The sequence below is a fragment of the Stylophora pistillata genome, chromosome 2 (assembly GCF_964205215.1).
Source record: "Stylophora pistillata chromosome 2, jaStyPist1.2, whole genome shotgun sequence".
In the NCBI taxonomy this organism is placed as follows: domain Eukaryota; kingdom Metazoa; phylum Cnidaria; class Anthozoa; order Scleractinia; family Pocilloporidae; genus Stylophora; species Stylophora pistillata.
In genome coordinates, this window is record NC_142520.1 from 54,910,900 (window position 1) to 54,927,410 (window position 16,511).

The following is a 16,511-nucleotide window of genomic DNA, read 5'->3' on the forward strand; positions in this document are numbered from 1 at the left end:
AGGAGCTTACTGAAAAACTCAAAGGGACTGTCAGAGTATAGGGGCTTACTGAAAAACTCAAAGGGACTGTGAGAGTATAGGAGCTTACTGAAAAACTCAAAGGGACTGTGAGAGTATAGGAGCTTACTGAAAAACTCAAAGGGACTGTGAGAGTATAGGGGCTTACTGAAAAACTCAAAGGGACTGTGAGAGTATAGGGGCTTACTGAAAAACTCAAAGGGACTGTGAGAGTATAGGGGCTTACTGAAAAACTCAAAGGGACTGTGAGAGTATAGAGGCTTACTGAAAAACTCAAAGGGACTGTGAGAGTATAGAGGCTTACTGAAAAACTCAAAGGGACTGTGAGAGTATAGGGGCTTACTGAAAAACTCAAAGGGACTGTGAGAGTATAGGGGCTTACTGAAAAACTCAAAGGGACTGTGAGAGTATAGGGGCTTACTGAAAAACTCAAAGGGACTGTGAGAGTATAGGGGCTTACTGAAAAACTCAAAGGGACTGTGAGAGTATAGAGGCTTACTGAAAAACTCAAAGGGACTGTGAGAGTATAGAGGCTTACTGAAAAACTCAAAGGGACTGTGAGAGTATAGGAGCTTACTGAAAAACTCAAAGGGACTGTGAGAGTATAGGGGCTTACTGAAAAACTCAAAGGGACTGTGAGAGTATAGAGGCTTACTGAAAAACTCAAAGGGACTGTGAGAGTATAGGGGCTTACTGAAAAACTCAAAGGGATTGTGAGAGTATAGGGGCTTACTGAAAAACTCAAAGCAATACCATGAGTACAGTTGTTTAACCAACTGCATGACTGTACCACTCACTGGTTGGCTGACTGACCTAAAAAGAACAATACTTTAAGTTTCCGAGTAAACACAGGAATATCTACACGTCTACGAATGAAAAAACTACAAAACTTGACGTGGACTACAATCAAATAAAACTCGTTTCCATGGATTTAATCAAATAAGGAGAGACATTGGAAACTGCACTTGTGTGTACATCCGTATATCCATATGACACAGCATGATACTCTATTATGAGCAAATCACAAACAGTAAAATGCGAATATTTCAAGGTAAGAAATGTCTAAGAAGTAAAATGTTCGCTGCTTTATCTTCATGTGCAGTCTTTAGTTACTGCTGGGATCTCTCTTTCTCTTCTTCCAGACTTGGATGACCGAGATTAGGTCCTGTTTTACGCTTTATTCACTCTACAAACCATTCCAGGATCTTCAGATCATTTGACGATGACACACACAGTGTACAATAAATATTTGCGGGAGTTTCATCGGGCGGAAGAACAAGTTTTGTTAATTTTTGTGCGGGAACACATTATTGAGAGTTTTGCTTTGAAATAATTTCTTGCTTGATAGAGGCGCTGTCCGGTCTCTCTGTCTTCGTGAAGTCTGAAGGATATTCCAGCTTTTGAACCAATCAGAATTAACATCGTTCTTCTTCTCCTGATCGTTGCTTTCCTCACCGACGGTTTTTGACCAAGTGTTCGCTTGAAAAAGTCGCTGTAACTGAAGGGGGGAGGGTAGGGTAGGAGAGGGATTAGTGAGAGGGAGGGTAGGGTAGGAGAGGGATTAATGAGGGGGGAGGGTAGGGTAGGAGAGAAATTAATGTGGGGGGAGGGGTGCACTCATAGTTTCCCTGTCAGCGAACTTTCACCTCTACATCCCATAAGTTGTCGCATAAAAATTTCTTTATCTTCCCTCCTCGGCCCCCACATCCAGTCAAGGGTGTGGCTATGATCACGGGTGCTGTCTAAAAACAGGTGTAGATACTCTTGCTTTCTTCTTTTCAGAAATTTAGAATAGACATTGACGACGCTGCATTGAGGAGAGTGTTAGGAAAGAAGAAATGCTAGTATCCCTAAATCGTGTCATAAAATACATATTTATTTGAATATCTCTGTGATTTCTGTAATATATAAGCACTAATCGCTCTAGCTGCGTTTACAAGAAGCGTATGCAAGGGCTAAAAGTACTTGGTAAATAAATCTTCTATACCGACAAAATATTTCAAACCTTGACTTTAGAAATTCAATTTTATTTACGAATGTTTTATGTCTCCTTATGAATAACAAAAATAATACGCGTAAACTGCTCAAGTTGGCTGTTTTTAAATTCACTGTCTTTCTCCAGTCTAAACCGCACCCAAATAAAAAATTTCCTCTTGTTCTTTCAGTAAAGCAACGAAATCATTTTCCGTGAATTATAATGTTATCTTGATACTTTTCAGTTTTTAGAGAATATTATACACCGTGACAACTACTCAATTTATCAACAGACTACTCCAAAAGAAAAATTTTTTAAAAACTTCTCATAAAATTTGTTTCTTTTTTTAGGCCCAAAGCAACTCTACCAGTAAATAATTTTATACTTTCAACAAATTAGCCACATCTTCATTGCGCCGGGTTTTTCTTTTAACAGAGATCTGAGCCGAGTATAATGACTGTGTAGATAGCCTGTCTTTTTAACCTGTAAAAACAACAAACATAACAATGCGATAAGAAAGCAAAGGAGACTTAACTGCATCAAATGTCGTTTGATTCTACTCACTGAAGTAGGGGATTAAGTGTCAGTTGATGCTTGAAAGTTATTTATGAAAACAACCCACGTCATCACCTATGATTACTGAGCAAAGAAAGAGAACGGATAGTAAAATGGAGAAAAAGCCTTGAGGTTAAAGTCTCAATTTACTGTCATCTCAGAGTTAAGAGGGAGATTTATGATTCTAAGTAACAAGTTAAACGAAAAACACTGTTAGGAAACTACGCCTAAAATTACTAACTGTGCTGTAATGAGCTGTACCTTGAGCGGGTTGAAGGCTGACATAGTGCACCTCATGAATATGTCCCAGTACAAGTGCTTTGCTTTCGTCAACTGGACAATGTGGCGTAATCATTACATCATTGCTATGGGGTAGACTGCTGATCACACGAATGCACGTTTCATAGTAGTTTGCTGCGGCACATAAAATCACGTGATCACCCCAAGCGCCATCTTGTTCCATGTGTGTTAAATATTCAATCCATGTTTGATGTCCATGGACAAAGTTAAATAGATCTGTTCCATCCGGCTGTAAAAAAATCAGTTAAAGAAACAAACTTAAAAGAGGATTTTGGATAGCAACTTGAGCGCGTGGGGTACGAGTGATGGAGTAATTTTTTTAAGAATGATACGAAAAGACCTTTAATTAGCAATTTGATGTAGAACAACAAGGATTCGTAAACAGCAGAAAAACAACAGGAAAGATCCATCGTCTAGAGAACAACTGGAATTCTGTTTAGTGTTATCTCACGGACGTTTAAGGGGGGCATTTATTAAACCAAAATATTCAAATGACTAAAACCGTAAAAGTCTGCTTCTTCGGAGGCCACGTTAAGTAACAAATGGATTCAACTGTAACCAACACCATTATGCGGCTTCTTAAATAATAAAGTTGTGCAGTGAACACTGGGATAGGCTCTGGTGGTGTTGACCCGTACACACATTTAACCTCAAAAGAACAGCACGTGACATACTCTGTTAGACATACGAATATCAACTTACTAGCTTTGAGTTACTTCTGAGGTACTGGACCAAGGTTTGTCTTAATCTGCCATGTGGGATTTTGATTCCTTTAACTATTTCCAGTTGTTCTGACAAGGCATAGAACATACAATTTCCTGATCCCTGATTGTCAGATATTCTGAAGCCCTTGTCCGATGCACTATTCCTCAGTCCCAATGATAGATCTGTTTTGCTCTTGACTTTGCTTGCATTAATGTGCATCTGCTGAAGATCCCGGATGATTCGGTCGAGAGAGCCTGGAAGAGACAAAGCCTTTATTATTCTAACAGCACGAAAGAAACGAAACAATCGTCAGCTGAAAAATATTAATTTCCAATCTAGTAAGAGAAACTTGAACGGTAAAAAAAAAGGGAAGAAAGGGCTTCAACCACCAAACAACCGGTGTTTTGCCGAACAACTGAGCCTTAAAGCGATAAACTGAAGGGCAATTGACTTTTTATGGGCCACTGAATAAAATAATAATCAAGAGTGAAGAAGCAGAGAAGGAAAAAATCACGGAAGGGTCTACACTCTGACATACATATGTAACTGGGAAAAGAACCCTTGGGCCCGTCATTTAAAGAGAGAAAAGAGCCGTTGTTTAACAAAAACTGTAAACCAAAGCTGCGTTCTAAACTATACTGAAATAAGCTGAATCTTTTATCTGAATATTTATTTTTGTGAACAGTGTCAAGAGGGCCAAAAGCTTGCAGTGGAAAGACAATTATTTAATGAAAAGAAACCTCTTAGAAAGAATACGAATGGCCCACTGCTTGCGTAACACAGCGGTTAGGGTTAGATTTAATAGAAATGAACTGGCCCAAATGTATTTCCTCTACCCAAATGTATTTTCCTCTACCTGTGTCGGATGGCCACTTTATTCTTAAAAGCCGGTACGTAAAAGTGTTTTATAGCAACGGCATTTACAATTTGGCTTCGCTTTGACAACGAGCAATAAAACGCTCCAAGTCTCCCTTTTTTTGGCAATTTATGTTTGTTTCCTGGTGAAATGGGAGAAAAACTTCCCCTGACTGAAAAGAATTACACCAAGCCATCCGTCCTGATCGGAAGTAAAAGAAATTTAAATTTATGTAAACATGTCTTTGGATTACAACCGATGAAAGCAGAGCTATAAATCTTGACATGAATCCCTCGTGCGAAACATTATCAGAAGTACCATTTTCGAAAAACGTAATTGGCCGAGAGATCAACGCTAGGGAAAGTAGAAATGTTGGATCTACCCGTAACCTGTCTCTAATTGTTTGGGGATGTCAGTTACCATGTGTTATTAATATTTTGGTACTTACTTGGAGTCACTAATGAATCAACTGTTAGTTGTTCGGTTGGCGTATCTACATTTCCGGCCTCCTGAGTTCTGAAACCTGTGTCTTGTCTTTTAGAGGCTAAACAGATAGAAAGAAACCTTTTTCAATATTGCACCAATCAAGAAGACGATAAAACAGCTGATTTCTATTCAGACTATTCAGGTTCAACACATTTTTTAATAGAAGGTGTCCCTGCTTTCCATGACGCTTTAAAAGAGACTGAACGCCGAGTAGCCCCCAAAAACCCTTTTTGAAGAATATTCAAAATATTCTCACCATGAACAATGTCCCACATCTTTTCCACAAGAATGTCACACTGTTTCTCCCAGCTGAACTTCTCTTCATAGGAACTCCTTAGTTGCTGAATCTTCTGAAGTCGGTCTGATCTTTCCCTCTCTCGGACACCAGCAATTGCCTTTGCCCACTCCTTAGGGTCCTCAGACTCCACCACAACTGATTTCCCTGCTGGTACAGTGCACAATGCCTCACCAAATCCTGAGTTGCCACTGACAAGAATGGGAAGACCAGCAGACAAAGCTTCTAATGCCGTCAATCCAAATCCTTCGGTTCTTGAGGGCATTATGCAAAGATCAACTTCACAAAATAATTCTTTCAATTTCTCTTTACTCTGCACGAACTTCCTCACAGACAGCTGCGTTTTATCAATTCCACTCTTTAGCAAATTCGCTGCAGCCTCATCCTGTTCACCATCAGCTGCACCCACGAAGATCAGATGGTAGGATCTGTCTTTCAGTTCAACTATTGCTCTGGCAGAGATATCGTAACCCTTCAGGCTGAAGTCCTCTGGATCACCACGGCCAAACGTTAGAACCTTAAACTTGTCCATGTCAACTGCAGCTTGTTTCACATAGGAAAACTCAATGAACGTGCTCGGCGTCAGTTGAATTATATCTTGGTGCTTCTCGCATGAGCGCAGGTAGGAAGAGTAAGCCTTTGTCAACTTTGGTCCAACTGCTACCACAGCATCTGCCAACTTACACAACTCCACTTCAGTTGTGTTCTTCTCTTCACCTTTAGAAATAGCCTCAGGATAGTTTTTGTGCATTCCAAGTTCTTCAGGTGCGGTGTGCACAACCTGAATCCACTTGCAACTGTGGTACTTTCTGATAACTTGGGCTTGCTTACCAAGCTTAGCACCATGACCTAGTACAAAGTCAATGACGAGGTGTCTTGGTGGGAAACTCAACCAGTCAAGAGGGTCACTGTAGCCTGAAAGTTTCTCTGCTTCTCTGATAAAAACATTGAGGCTTCTTGCAGTTCTCTTGTCTTCTTCAGAACAGGCAAACTGCGGGACAAGGAGAGTGACGTCCACTTGCGCATGTTTGGCAAACAGAATAGCAAGCTGTCTGTTTATGGTGGACAAGCCTCCCATTGATGAACTCCACTCACTGCCCAGGAGAATCACCTTCAATGACGCGTTAGACTTCATTGGATCAATTTCACCTGCTTCACCTTGTGATCTAGCAGCCAGATTTGAAGATAAACCCTGAAGAAAAATACGTCATGGAGGATTAGGACAATAACATAACATAACATAATATGTGTGTTATCAAATAAATGTATGTTGATCAATACTTAACCGAGAGAAAAAAGAAAAGAATAAACTTCAAAACTGATTTCATCTTCATAAAGATTCTCTCACTTATATTTGAAACTGGAGACAAACTTTCAGGGCTACCTTTCTCAACACTGATAACGGCACATTTAATTCTTAGATCAGGTAAAATAGAGGAGAAAACTTGCAAAGATACATCAGAGGCTGGAAATCTGTGCTTACAAAATCGATCATACCTCCGTTCTTCTTTTCGAGAACCATTTCTCCAATCCACAGGGAGGAAGTATTTTATCATCGATATTTCTTTTACATATTTCCGCTCGGCCTTCATTTGCATCAATGAGGTGGAAGCAGTCCTCGTGGGTGCACGTGGTTTTCACATGGTCTGAGCATGCACGACTTGGTTCTTCTGCCCCTTGATGGCAGTAAGGACATGCAACACACAGCCTATACTGTAGTCCCCTCAGGTACGGCATCTCTTGTGACAAATTATGAAGGGTGTCTTCAAGAAATTCTCGAACGACACTTGCTAGTTCGGCGGAGTTCTGTCCTACAACCTGATGACTCTGTGTTCTTTGTCTCAAGATTACCTTCACAAATCCTGTTTTGCATAAGAGGACAAAATCATGAATATCTTTGCCAATGATGAACCATGCTCCATTTTGGTACAGGGTAGGTTGATCCGCGGGCCATGTCTTTGAACACCAACGGATGGATCGTGAGACAAGCTGTAAGAAGAGGCCATGAGGGACAAAGCCATGGACAAACAGGAGATACAATGGACAGGGATCTGTTGACGACGGTTTCATCTTACAGAGTTTATCAGGTGATGACTTCAGCTGAGCTGGTACAAAGTACTTTACGTAAGTTGGGGAAACTGAGAACTTAGCAATCAAACCAAATCGCTCCATCATGTCTAAGATGTCTTCTTTGATGATTCCTTGGCCAATAAAGCTGGAGAACACATGATCAACATGTTCCATGCTGAGGATGCCACTTCCTTCAAGTTCTTGCCAGTACTTAGCATACAGGGGATTCTAGAAAATGTAGGTGGAACAATACAACAAATCTGGATAACGAAAGGCCACGTAATGTTCCTTTTGAATGTTTCCCACGTACATTTATAAGAAATAAAAGTTTATTTCCATTAATACACTGAAATGGTCGGCTATGAAACCCCTAGTGGGCAAATTTGTATCTTGGGTTGCTCAGAGGTGAATACGCCCACTAGCACACGCAAAAATAACTATTCAATTGTGTGAATACAATTATTGTGAGCAGTAGCAACTTAATGCGAGTCACTAATTGTGAATAAAAAGGCTAAATCAATAAATGGCCTGACAAGCTGCAAAAAGTACATAAAGTAATGTGGGGTCAACAAATCATATGATTATAACAATAAACAATAAAAGACACACGTTTACAGGTGATATCGAGTCGTTTCGTAACCATGCCGGATCTTTCGTGCCTACACGATTCGTACCTAGGCTCAGACATTTCGTACCCACTTTCGATCAGTTGGTCCCCAATCCTCTGGTCGATTCTTACCCAACAAATTATAACACCTTGCCGCAACCATCGGTAGCCTAAAACCAGAAGCTAAGACGGAGCCTTCACAGCAGTTCGTCGGTTACATGGAGGAAAACTGGATTCGCAGCACAGTTTAGCCCCTCAAGTACTGGGGCGTATTTATGCAATCAATCAGATCAAACAATGACATTACGGCTGACATCAGAAGAGCCGCTGGTCGATGCCGTCTACCCCTCTACATGTTCTCTATAGCTTTTGAAATAAGTGCTCATTTCTTCGAAGAATCATCCTGCTTAGTTTCCTGTAAGTTGTTCTAATTTATTGAACAACAGTTTCCAAGTAAGCTAGTCTTTCTAAAATGAAAATAGTTTTTCTACCTGTTTATTGAAAGGTGGAATGGTTATCAGCTGCTTGAACAGATCAATCAGCCATTGAGCCTTCAGTACAACTGTACTGCGGTGCTTGATTATCATCCCCAGGCCATGGTAAAAACTGATCATGGAGTCAAACTCTTTTGCATCTTCCATGAAACAATCTTTACTTGCGTAGTGCTCAAGTTGTTTCAGATTTCTGTGATAAATCTGTTTAGCGACCAAAGCTTCAATCACTTTTTCAAACTGAAACCACCTACAAAGCCACAGAATACCTATAATGCATTATGGCATAAAATTGGGTCTTAAATTCAGTCAGACATGCATGTGTTTAAAGTCCTCAAGTGTTAATACATGCATTGCCTCGATCATACTGTCTTCAACTTTCAACTACAACAGACATGATTATTTTTTTGCAACATACAAAGTCAATTCCAAGAACTGTGCCTACTCAAATATCAATCACATCTTCTTATCTTTTAGAATTATAACATTGTCGTAATGACACAAATTTAAATTTTGTTTGTCTGCACTGAAGCAACTGCTGCGCATTTGTACAATCTATAGTTTTGCAAATTTTGATGTATCCACAATTTAATCCAGTGGTGGAAGGATATTTTTTTTTACTTACCTGCACATAAAAGTATGCTAAATACACTGCGTACCATTTAAAATCTTTATCATGGCTGATTAGAGGGAAAAAATCGATTTTGAAGTGCATGAACTGGGGTTTTTCGGAATAAATTGTGTTTTTTACTTACCTCACTGGTATCTTCTCTCCCATATAAGGCTCTTGCTTCAACACCTTCAGGATTGTGTTCTGTAATTCATTTATACCATCTACTTTTCCTTCTTGCTCTGCAGGATATATTTAGAAAAGGAATTCAAACCATAATACACCACAGAAACATGTGCTTACAATGAGCATAGTACGATAGCATAATTTTATACTTGTATAATTGCAGAGATTTTACAGCTGACAACTTAGCTAAGATGACAATCTCTTTAAATCCCCACATTTTAGCTCTTCTGTTCCCTATAATTATTCCATACTCTGAAATTAATGGCTCCATCTCCAAAAATTAATTGGACTCTATATGATGCTGCCAGTATATTCAGAATATAGAGTAGCTGAAAGCTTAAAGCAGAGTGCAGGTTATTAAAAAAAACAACAACAACAAATAACTCTGACTTTTTTCCACTACAATCAAGTCCTAACTCATTCCACCATGGTAATATCTTTTAATCCCTCTACAACTTCCACTAGAAAAATTGTTCTGTTTTTCTATCTACTTGCAATTCAAACTCTGACTTTTTTCCACTATAATTAAGTCCTAACTCATTCCACCATAGTAATATTATCTAATCCCTCTACAACTTCTACTAGAATGTTCTGTCTCTCTATCTACTTGCAATTCAAATTATAATGAAGCACAACACACTGCCTGCTGCTGGATAACATGTAACAATGTAAGTCAGATAATAATTACTGTATGCTCAATGCTTGTCAACCATCTCCCAATATTGGGTTTTTGGTTACAAAAATTGCTACAAATCAAGTGTTCTTGAAATTCACCCAAAGATAAGCTTTTATACAATTATAAAGTCAACAATTACTACAAGTAACCTATGGTTATGGATACAAAATGAAATCATCTATCTTACCTGTTTTATCATTCGGGACAGTGCCCGGTCCAATACTATACATTGGACTGGCAATGGAGCATTTTGATTGGTTGATTTTAGTTATTGGCCCTCTGACCCCCAGAGTCGTGTAATAAAATCATTTATATATCTCACCTGTTTTATCTTTTCCAATCTGCTTTCCAATCTTCTGGATAAATTTGTTCATCAAATTAGGCCTCTGAGTGTTGTCGATGCAGAATAAGGGTTTGACCACATGCTTCTCATATTCCATACCAGAAATTCTCTTCTGAATTTGTTTCTTTATTACTGCAATGTCTTTATCTGGTTTGTCAGCATGTGTGCCAACAATGAACACTGGGGGGTGAAGGTAGGGCAGCTTGTGTTGTGGATCATCATCTGTGTCATCATTGGCCAGGGAAACACTGTGTACTGTAGCCAACCATGAGAGCAAATTTTCCATGTTTGTTTCATTGTTAGGGTTTTCCAACTTCACATCATTACTCCCTTGTCTCACGCAGGGCTCAGCTGGAGCATCCAGAGGCTTGCTGAGATTGTGCACCAATATGTATAGTGCCCGCTGTGATAGGAAGATAGGATGGCTGGCATAGTACAAGTGCTGCCCTGCAAAGTCCCACACGTCCATTGTGACATAGGATTCTTCTGTGAGTAAGGCACTTTTGATGGGTTTGCCTTTGGCATACTTTAACCACTGCTTAACATGCTTCACAGTATCAGAAGGTTGAGAAACATCAATCATCACATCAGGCTCAGCTTGCATGTTTTCACCTTTACATTCAGTAGAATGTTCATTGGCATTGTTTTGCAGAATATCTGTGAAACCTTCATCCTCCTCAACCTGAATGGAGAATTAAATGAAAGATTATGCTCACTTAAGTGTATATAATTATGTATTCAAAACTTGATGTTATGAACAGGCTGCTAAATTGTAAAAAATTATGATCACCTCAGTCTAGAATAATTTTAAGGGGCAAGTTTCTAAAAAAACTGTTGAACTGCTTTGGTGAGGAGGGGTATAAAAAGATAACTTGGTTTACCAACTGAGTTGAAGTTGTAAATTGGCTACTGTAGAGAGTTCTGAAGCTGACATCTCAAGTGTAAGAGCCTTTAGACAGAGAGAAACTTAATTCCATAGAATAAGACATTGAAGAGCAAATCCTCGCACCCTGGAGATAGTCAACTCAGACCAAGAAATGTTTGTTGAGACTGAAGTTACATAAGCATTAGCATAACATACATTCATTAAAGCTCCTCTATAAGGATTTTATAGCCAAAATGTAAAAAGAGTTATGAAAACATTATATCAGAGAACAAAAAATAATTACAACTAAAAATTTTATATATAATTGGAGAAAAAAATCTCAAGTTTCCTTTAAGTTAAGAGAAGACAGCAATAGAAAAGCAATAGGCCATTTTACAGTTGTGTACTTAGTTGCCAAGCCTTTGATTCAGAGTGAGGCTAAAGATGACCTTGTTCTGATAGAGACCTGTATCTACTTAGCATGATAACAAAGTGATTTACATTTGAAAGGCAGCAAGGTTTGTATCACAACAAGGTCATCTCTAGCCTCACTCCCATTCAAAGGCTTGGCAACCAAGCACACAACTGTAAAATGGACTATTGAAGAATGGAAAAATCAAAAGATGCCCCTCATTTTTGTAGTAAAAGTTTTGCATGTATGCCTTCATTCAAGATGTTTAAACAAAAATTACTTGCAATTCTTTTTTACCTGATGTGTAAATAAAATTTAGTCTGATCTAAACTTTTGTGAAAACATCCAAAACAAACAGACTGTTTCAGACACAATTCTAAATGTAAGAAATTTAGAATTTTAATAAAGAAAATAATTTTAAAAAATAGCAAGTTGTAATCCTATTCATTCTCTTTAAAATCAAATATTTCTCAAAAGGCTAATTCGGCTGCTTTCCTCCCTTCTACTCCTTTTATAAAATTCTCAGCATTTTTATTAAACTCTCAAACCTGCTTTGACTTGAAAACACCTTCAACTTCATCTTCTAATTTCAGTTCTCCTTCTTCGGTTGTCTCTTCCTTTAAAAATTGAGAAATATCTGCTCCACACATTCTGCCAACCACAATCTTTGCTACATCTTTTGAACATTCAACCAGTCCTGGTTTACTCTCCTTGGTCAACTGCCAGTTCTTGACAGCTTGGTCAACATCAATTTCACACTTTGAAGGATCCACTTCAATCCCCTCAGTACTCTGTTCTTTAGGGTCAAATGGAAGGCCTAAAAGACTCTTCTTCAGACTGGTTTTACCAGCGCGATCCTGACCAACCAGTATAACACGACCACGGTAAACTTGTACATATCCATCTTTTAAAGCCTCTTCATAAGCCAACTGTGCTGCTGGTCCTTGCGCTCTTTGTCTATCCACATGGTCTAATTAAAAAAGTCATCATGATTGAGCCAAAGGAAAAAGGTTAATCAGAGGAAGTTGTAATTATTATAACCCTAAAGGAAAAGCAACTTCTAGTTTTATAAGTTTCAAACACAATCTGAAAAAGGCCTGATAAGTCAACTTAATTACATGTCCTTCATGCATAAAGTTAGAAACTATGCTCGTATACACATGTAAAAATCTTTGCATCAGTGAGTTAGGTAAACACATACACAATGACTATTATAAACTGACTCAATGAAATGAAACATTAAGAGTAAATTGATTAAAATGTGACTGATCAAACTAAACAAAGGCAATAATTGATGTCAATTCTGCCAAATGGTGTTTGGAAAACAGAAAGAAAAATCACATTCCCAAAATGTAGCAATTGATAGATTCTAAAATATTACAAGGGCAGCATAAATTATGGTGTAACAATTATCAGAATTACTCCTGACCAGTTAAGACAAAAGTTTTATTCCCAATAACCTAAACTCTCATTTTAAAATCATATTAGTCCATAAATTCTGTATCATAAGCTAAATGCATGTTGTTACGCTGCTTCATCATCGTTTCATCATCATCGTTTATTCATAATAAAGCAGGTGTAGGGATAGGCAAGACATTACGTCTTGATGTGGACCTGCACCAATTAAATTATCAATTAATAAAAACCTAAATAGTGAATAAATCGAAAATGGGTATGTAAATAATGACCGTGAGTTGAAAGAAATATTAATATATATAAGACTTTATTTATTGAGGATAGCACGTGATAGTGCACAAACACTAATAAACTTGTGGTCCTCTTGTTACCCACCTAACCCACCCCAGGGAGGACATCCATCACACAGTAATCTCGTGCGTGGGAAATTAACGTCTCCTGCCCCATCCCTGCAGGAGACGGGACCTCCATTTATTCGTCCCTATCCGAGAAGACTAGAATATCTAACCATTTCTTGATGTTAAAGAAAGGAAGCATATTCTTCTCAGTTAATTTTAAGACCCTGAGTGTTGGTCCGGCCGGTATTGAACTCTCGACCTCCCGCACAGCAGTCCGGTGCTCTCCCAATTGAGCTAACCAGGCGGCGGTACAGAGTAAATAACGATACAGAGTAAATATTAAAAGTATCTAAAGTCAACAGTTTTGTTGGAAACACTACAGGAAGCTTGTGTGAGCCCCGGCTGTGATTTAATCAGCTCGGTTACTTGGCAATCTTAGATACTTTTTTATGGTAGAGATAAAAACTCGAGTGGGTTTTACTGCATAGTCCACCTTTAATGCTAGGCACAGTAGCGTCATTAAGAAGCTTTAGTAGAGTAGTATTTACTGATGCAAGACCTTTTGGTGCCCGTGCCCTTCAACGTCCGCGACCATTTAGAAAGGCCACTGGGCTGTTTACCTCGATCTGTTGGCTGGGGAAGATGACTGATTACCGAGGGAGAGAGGGTGAGAAGCTCTTTATTACTCCACCAGGACAAGGAAGAGAGATCCAAGAATCGTTTCTTTCATTTTCCAATGTTTTCAAGAGGTAAAAATGATTACAATGGTCTTAGCGACTCATTTCTACAGAAACGAATCCTATACTTTTCAGTGTTTTCTTTATTTCATTTACATGAATCAAGTTTATTCCCTTAAGGTACGCATGACAAGAAAAACACATAATAAGAAACCATCGAAATTTCCTTCAAGAATCAGGCTATAAAACAAAGGACTACGGGTTCGAGAATCAACTGTCACGAGTGGAAATCAACAAGGAACAATATGATGGTTTGTGGAAACCTACTTGTCGCCCAAAACTTAGATAGACAGATAGATCGCTTAGTGAGTAATACTTTGCAGTCGTAAAACTGAATTGCGTATTTTACAGCCAACATTGGTTAAAATATAAAGCTAAATAAAATCATATAAATGTAAATGCCTAATATAATAAATAAATCAAGAATAGGTATGAATATCTAAAATTAAAGTCGACTTTCTTTGAAACTTTAGGAGCCATTGTGCGCACCCTGGGACATAGCATAAAAGAAAGAGCGTCGAAAACGTATGCGAGAACGTGGCAAATTATATATCTCTCGACGCCTTAAATTAGAACTACATTTTTTTCCTTCATGGCAGAAGATGGTATAACTTATGTTTGGGATTGTTAACAATGGAATCGAAGAAATGACAACAGAGTTCTATGCGTCTATCATACAACGTAAGCAGGCCCAGACTGTCAAGGCATTCCCAATATGACATTTCAGGTAAAATTATAGCTCATCTTAATGTGCGAAGCATTTTGCACAAGATGAATCATGTTCGACTATTATTTAGTGACAAGAAATTCGACATTTTTAATTTTTCTGAAACATGCCTTAGCCCATCTATAAAGGATTCTGACAGAAGTAGATATTACTGGCTATTCAGTACTGAGAAATGACCCAACGGTTAAAAGAGGCGGCGGCACGGCAATTTACGTACGCGATGGGATTCCCTACAAACTTAGAACGGATTTGACTACTGAAAATATTGAAACATTATGGATTGAAGTACATCGACTCAAGTGCAAGAAATTGTTTATTGCCTGTGTATATAGGCCACCTGACGTCTGTTCTGAGACATTCTTCGATGCACTAAATGACTCACTCACTCTCGAAACTGCCAGCGGGATCGGAAATTGTCATTTGGGGGATTTCAATATCGACTATTTAGCTGTGAAAGACGACTCTACAGACGTGTAGCTTGTAATACGAGATCTGGACGCACTGCAACACGTTTGAACCTAAGTTAAGTTAATACTTTGCTTAACGCAACACACGTATTCATTGGTGTAAGTATTCTAGGATCTCAAAGTTATTTCTTTCGTTGTGTTCTTTTTAAAAGCTTATAATATAATTTTGAGAAAGTTGAGTGACAATATTTCCACGTCGGAAAGAATCAGTAAAATGTGGTTCTCGGCTATTTACCACCCAATCTACCAAGAACTCGCACTATTATATTGTTGAATAACTATGTTGTTTTGATCTTAAATACGTTATCAATTAAAATTCCAGTGTTTTTTACGTTACGTTATAGAGACGAAAGACTCAATCCCATGATCGAAAATAAGAATATCAAACATCATGATGCTTAGATATCTACCAATAATTTGCGCAAAGTAAATAGGACTAGGGAAAAAGGTAAGTGTCGAACGCCATCGTAAGAGCTTTCCGTCGTCACTGCTTAAAGTCCCCATAGTGTAGATGTTTAGTGTACATTTTTGTTCAGTGTACAGTATGTAAAAATAAATGCCACGCCTATAAGGCTGATATCTAAATAAACCTTAGGCTGGAGTTAAGTAAATAAATACGTTAATTAGATTGAACATGACGCTGACGGTTTTAAATCATATTTTAATCGAATTGAAACTCCCTAAAAAACTCTAATACGGAATGATGAATAACCTCGAAAAAAATGATAGGAATAATAATGACCTTTATTAGTATACTTCCACATAGTGGCTCTTCGCTACTAATATAAAAACTAACTATATGCATAATACTTACAATAAATCAAAATTGATAAAATAGTGAATAATAAAAACTATACTAGATTAGTTAACACAAAACCCGCACACGTGTTCTGTACTCTTTGAAGGCGTTTGGTCTGGTACTCTGGGAGAGGACTAAACACAACGTTGCAATAATTCAGTTTAGAGAGTATAAGACTTTTCACCAGTAGTTTTCTTATGTGGTATGGTGCGAAGTTTTTTAGTTTCCGTGGTACTGCTAAAGCACCGTAACACGATGACAACAGATTCGTTATGTGTTCTTGCCATGTTAGTTCTTGATCCAGATAAACTCCCAAAAGTGTCATCGCAGTATACATCTGCAGAAAAACCATTTAAAGAGTGTGCGCGCGCCAATTGTCTTGTAGAGGGAAGCATCCATTTTGTTTTTTCTGAATTCAACGCCAGATTGGACGATTCAGAGTAACTGCTCAGGCCTCTTATTGTCTGATTAGCATCCTTTATGCACGCCTCTATTTCATGCGGCTTCGAGTGGTGAAGCAACGTGGTATCATCCCCATATTGAAAGCATTTACAACTTAACTTTTTCTGGAGGTCTG

General features: G+C 38.4%; 1 protein-coding gene across 5 annotated transcripts in view; it reads right to left on the reverse strand.

Moving 5' to 3' along the window:
• Positions 1–2,024: 2,024 nt before the first annotated feature.
• Positions 2,025–16,511, reverse strand: part of LOC148740453 (uncharacterized) — a 43,321-nt gene continuing 28,834 nt past the window's right edge. Inside the window, exons 2-12 of one of the 5 annotated variants that reach the window (XM_088750449.1) lie at positions 11,999–12,420; positions 10,153–10,855; positions 9,114–9,210; positions 8,359–8,608; positions 6,688–7,488; positions 5,152–6,382; positions 4,858–4,953; positions 3,551–3,807; positions 2,810–3,077; positions 2,558–2,632; positions 2,025–2,476 (exon numbers count right to left, since the gene is read on the reverse strand). In XM_088750449.1, the coding sequence (XP_088606575.1) occupies positions 2,595–2,632; positions 2,810–3,077; positions 3,551–3,807; positions 4,858–4,953; positions 5,152–6,382; positions 6,688–7,488; positions 8,359–8,608; positions 9,114–9,210; positions 10,153–10,855; positions 11,999–12,420 (4,163 nt within the window). In that variant the 3' untranslated portion in view covers positions 2,025–2,476; positions 2,558–2,594. Of the gene's footprint in view, positions 3,078–3,550; positions 3,808–4,857; positions 4,954–5,151; positions 6,383–6,687; positions 7,489–8,358; positions 8,609–9,113; positions 9,211–10,152; positions 10,856–11,998; positions 12,421–16,511 lie in introns of all 5 variants that reach the window. The other 4 variants (XR_015997104.1, XM_088750448.1, XM_088750447.1 and 1 more) reach the window with 4 other exon arrangements.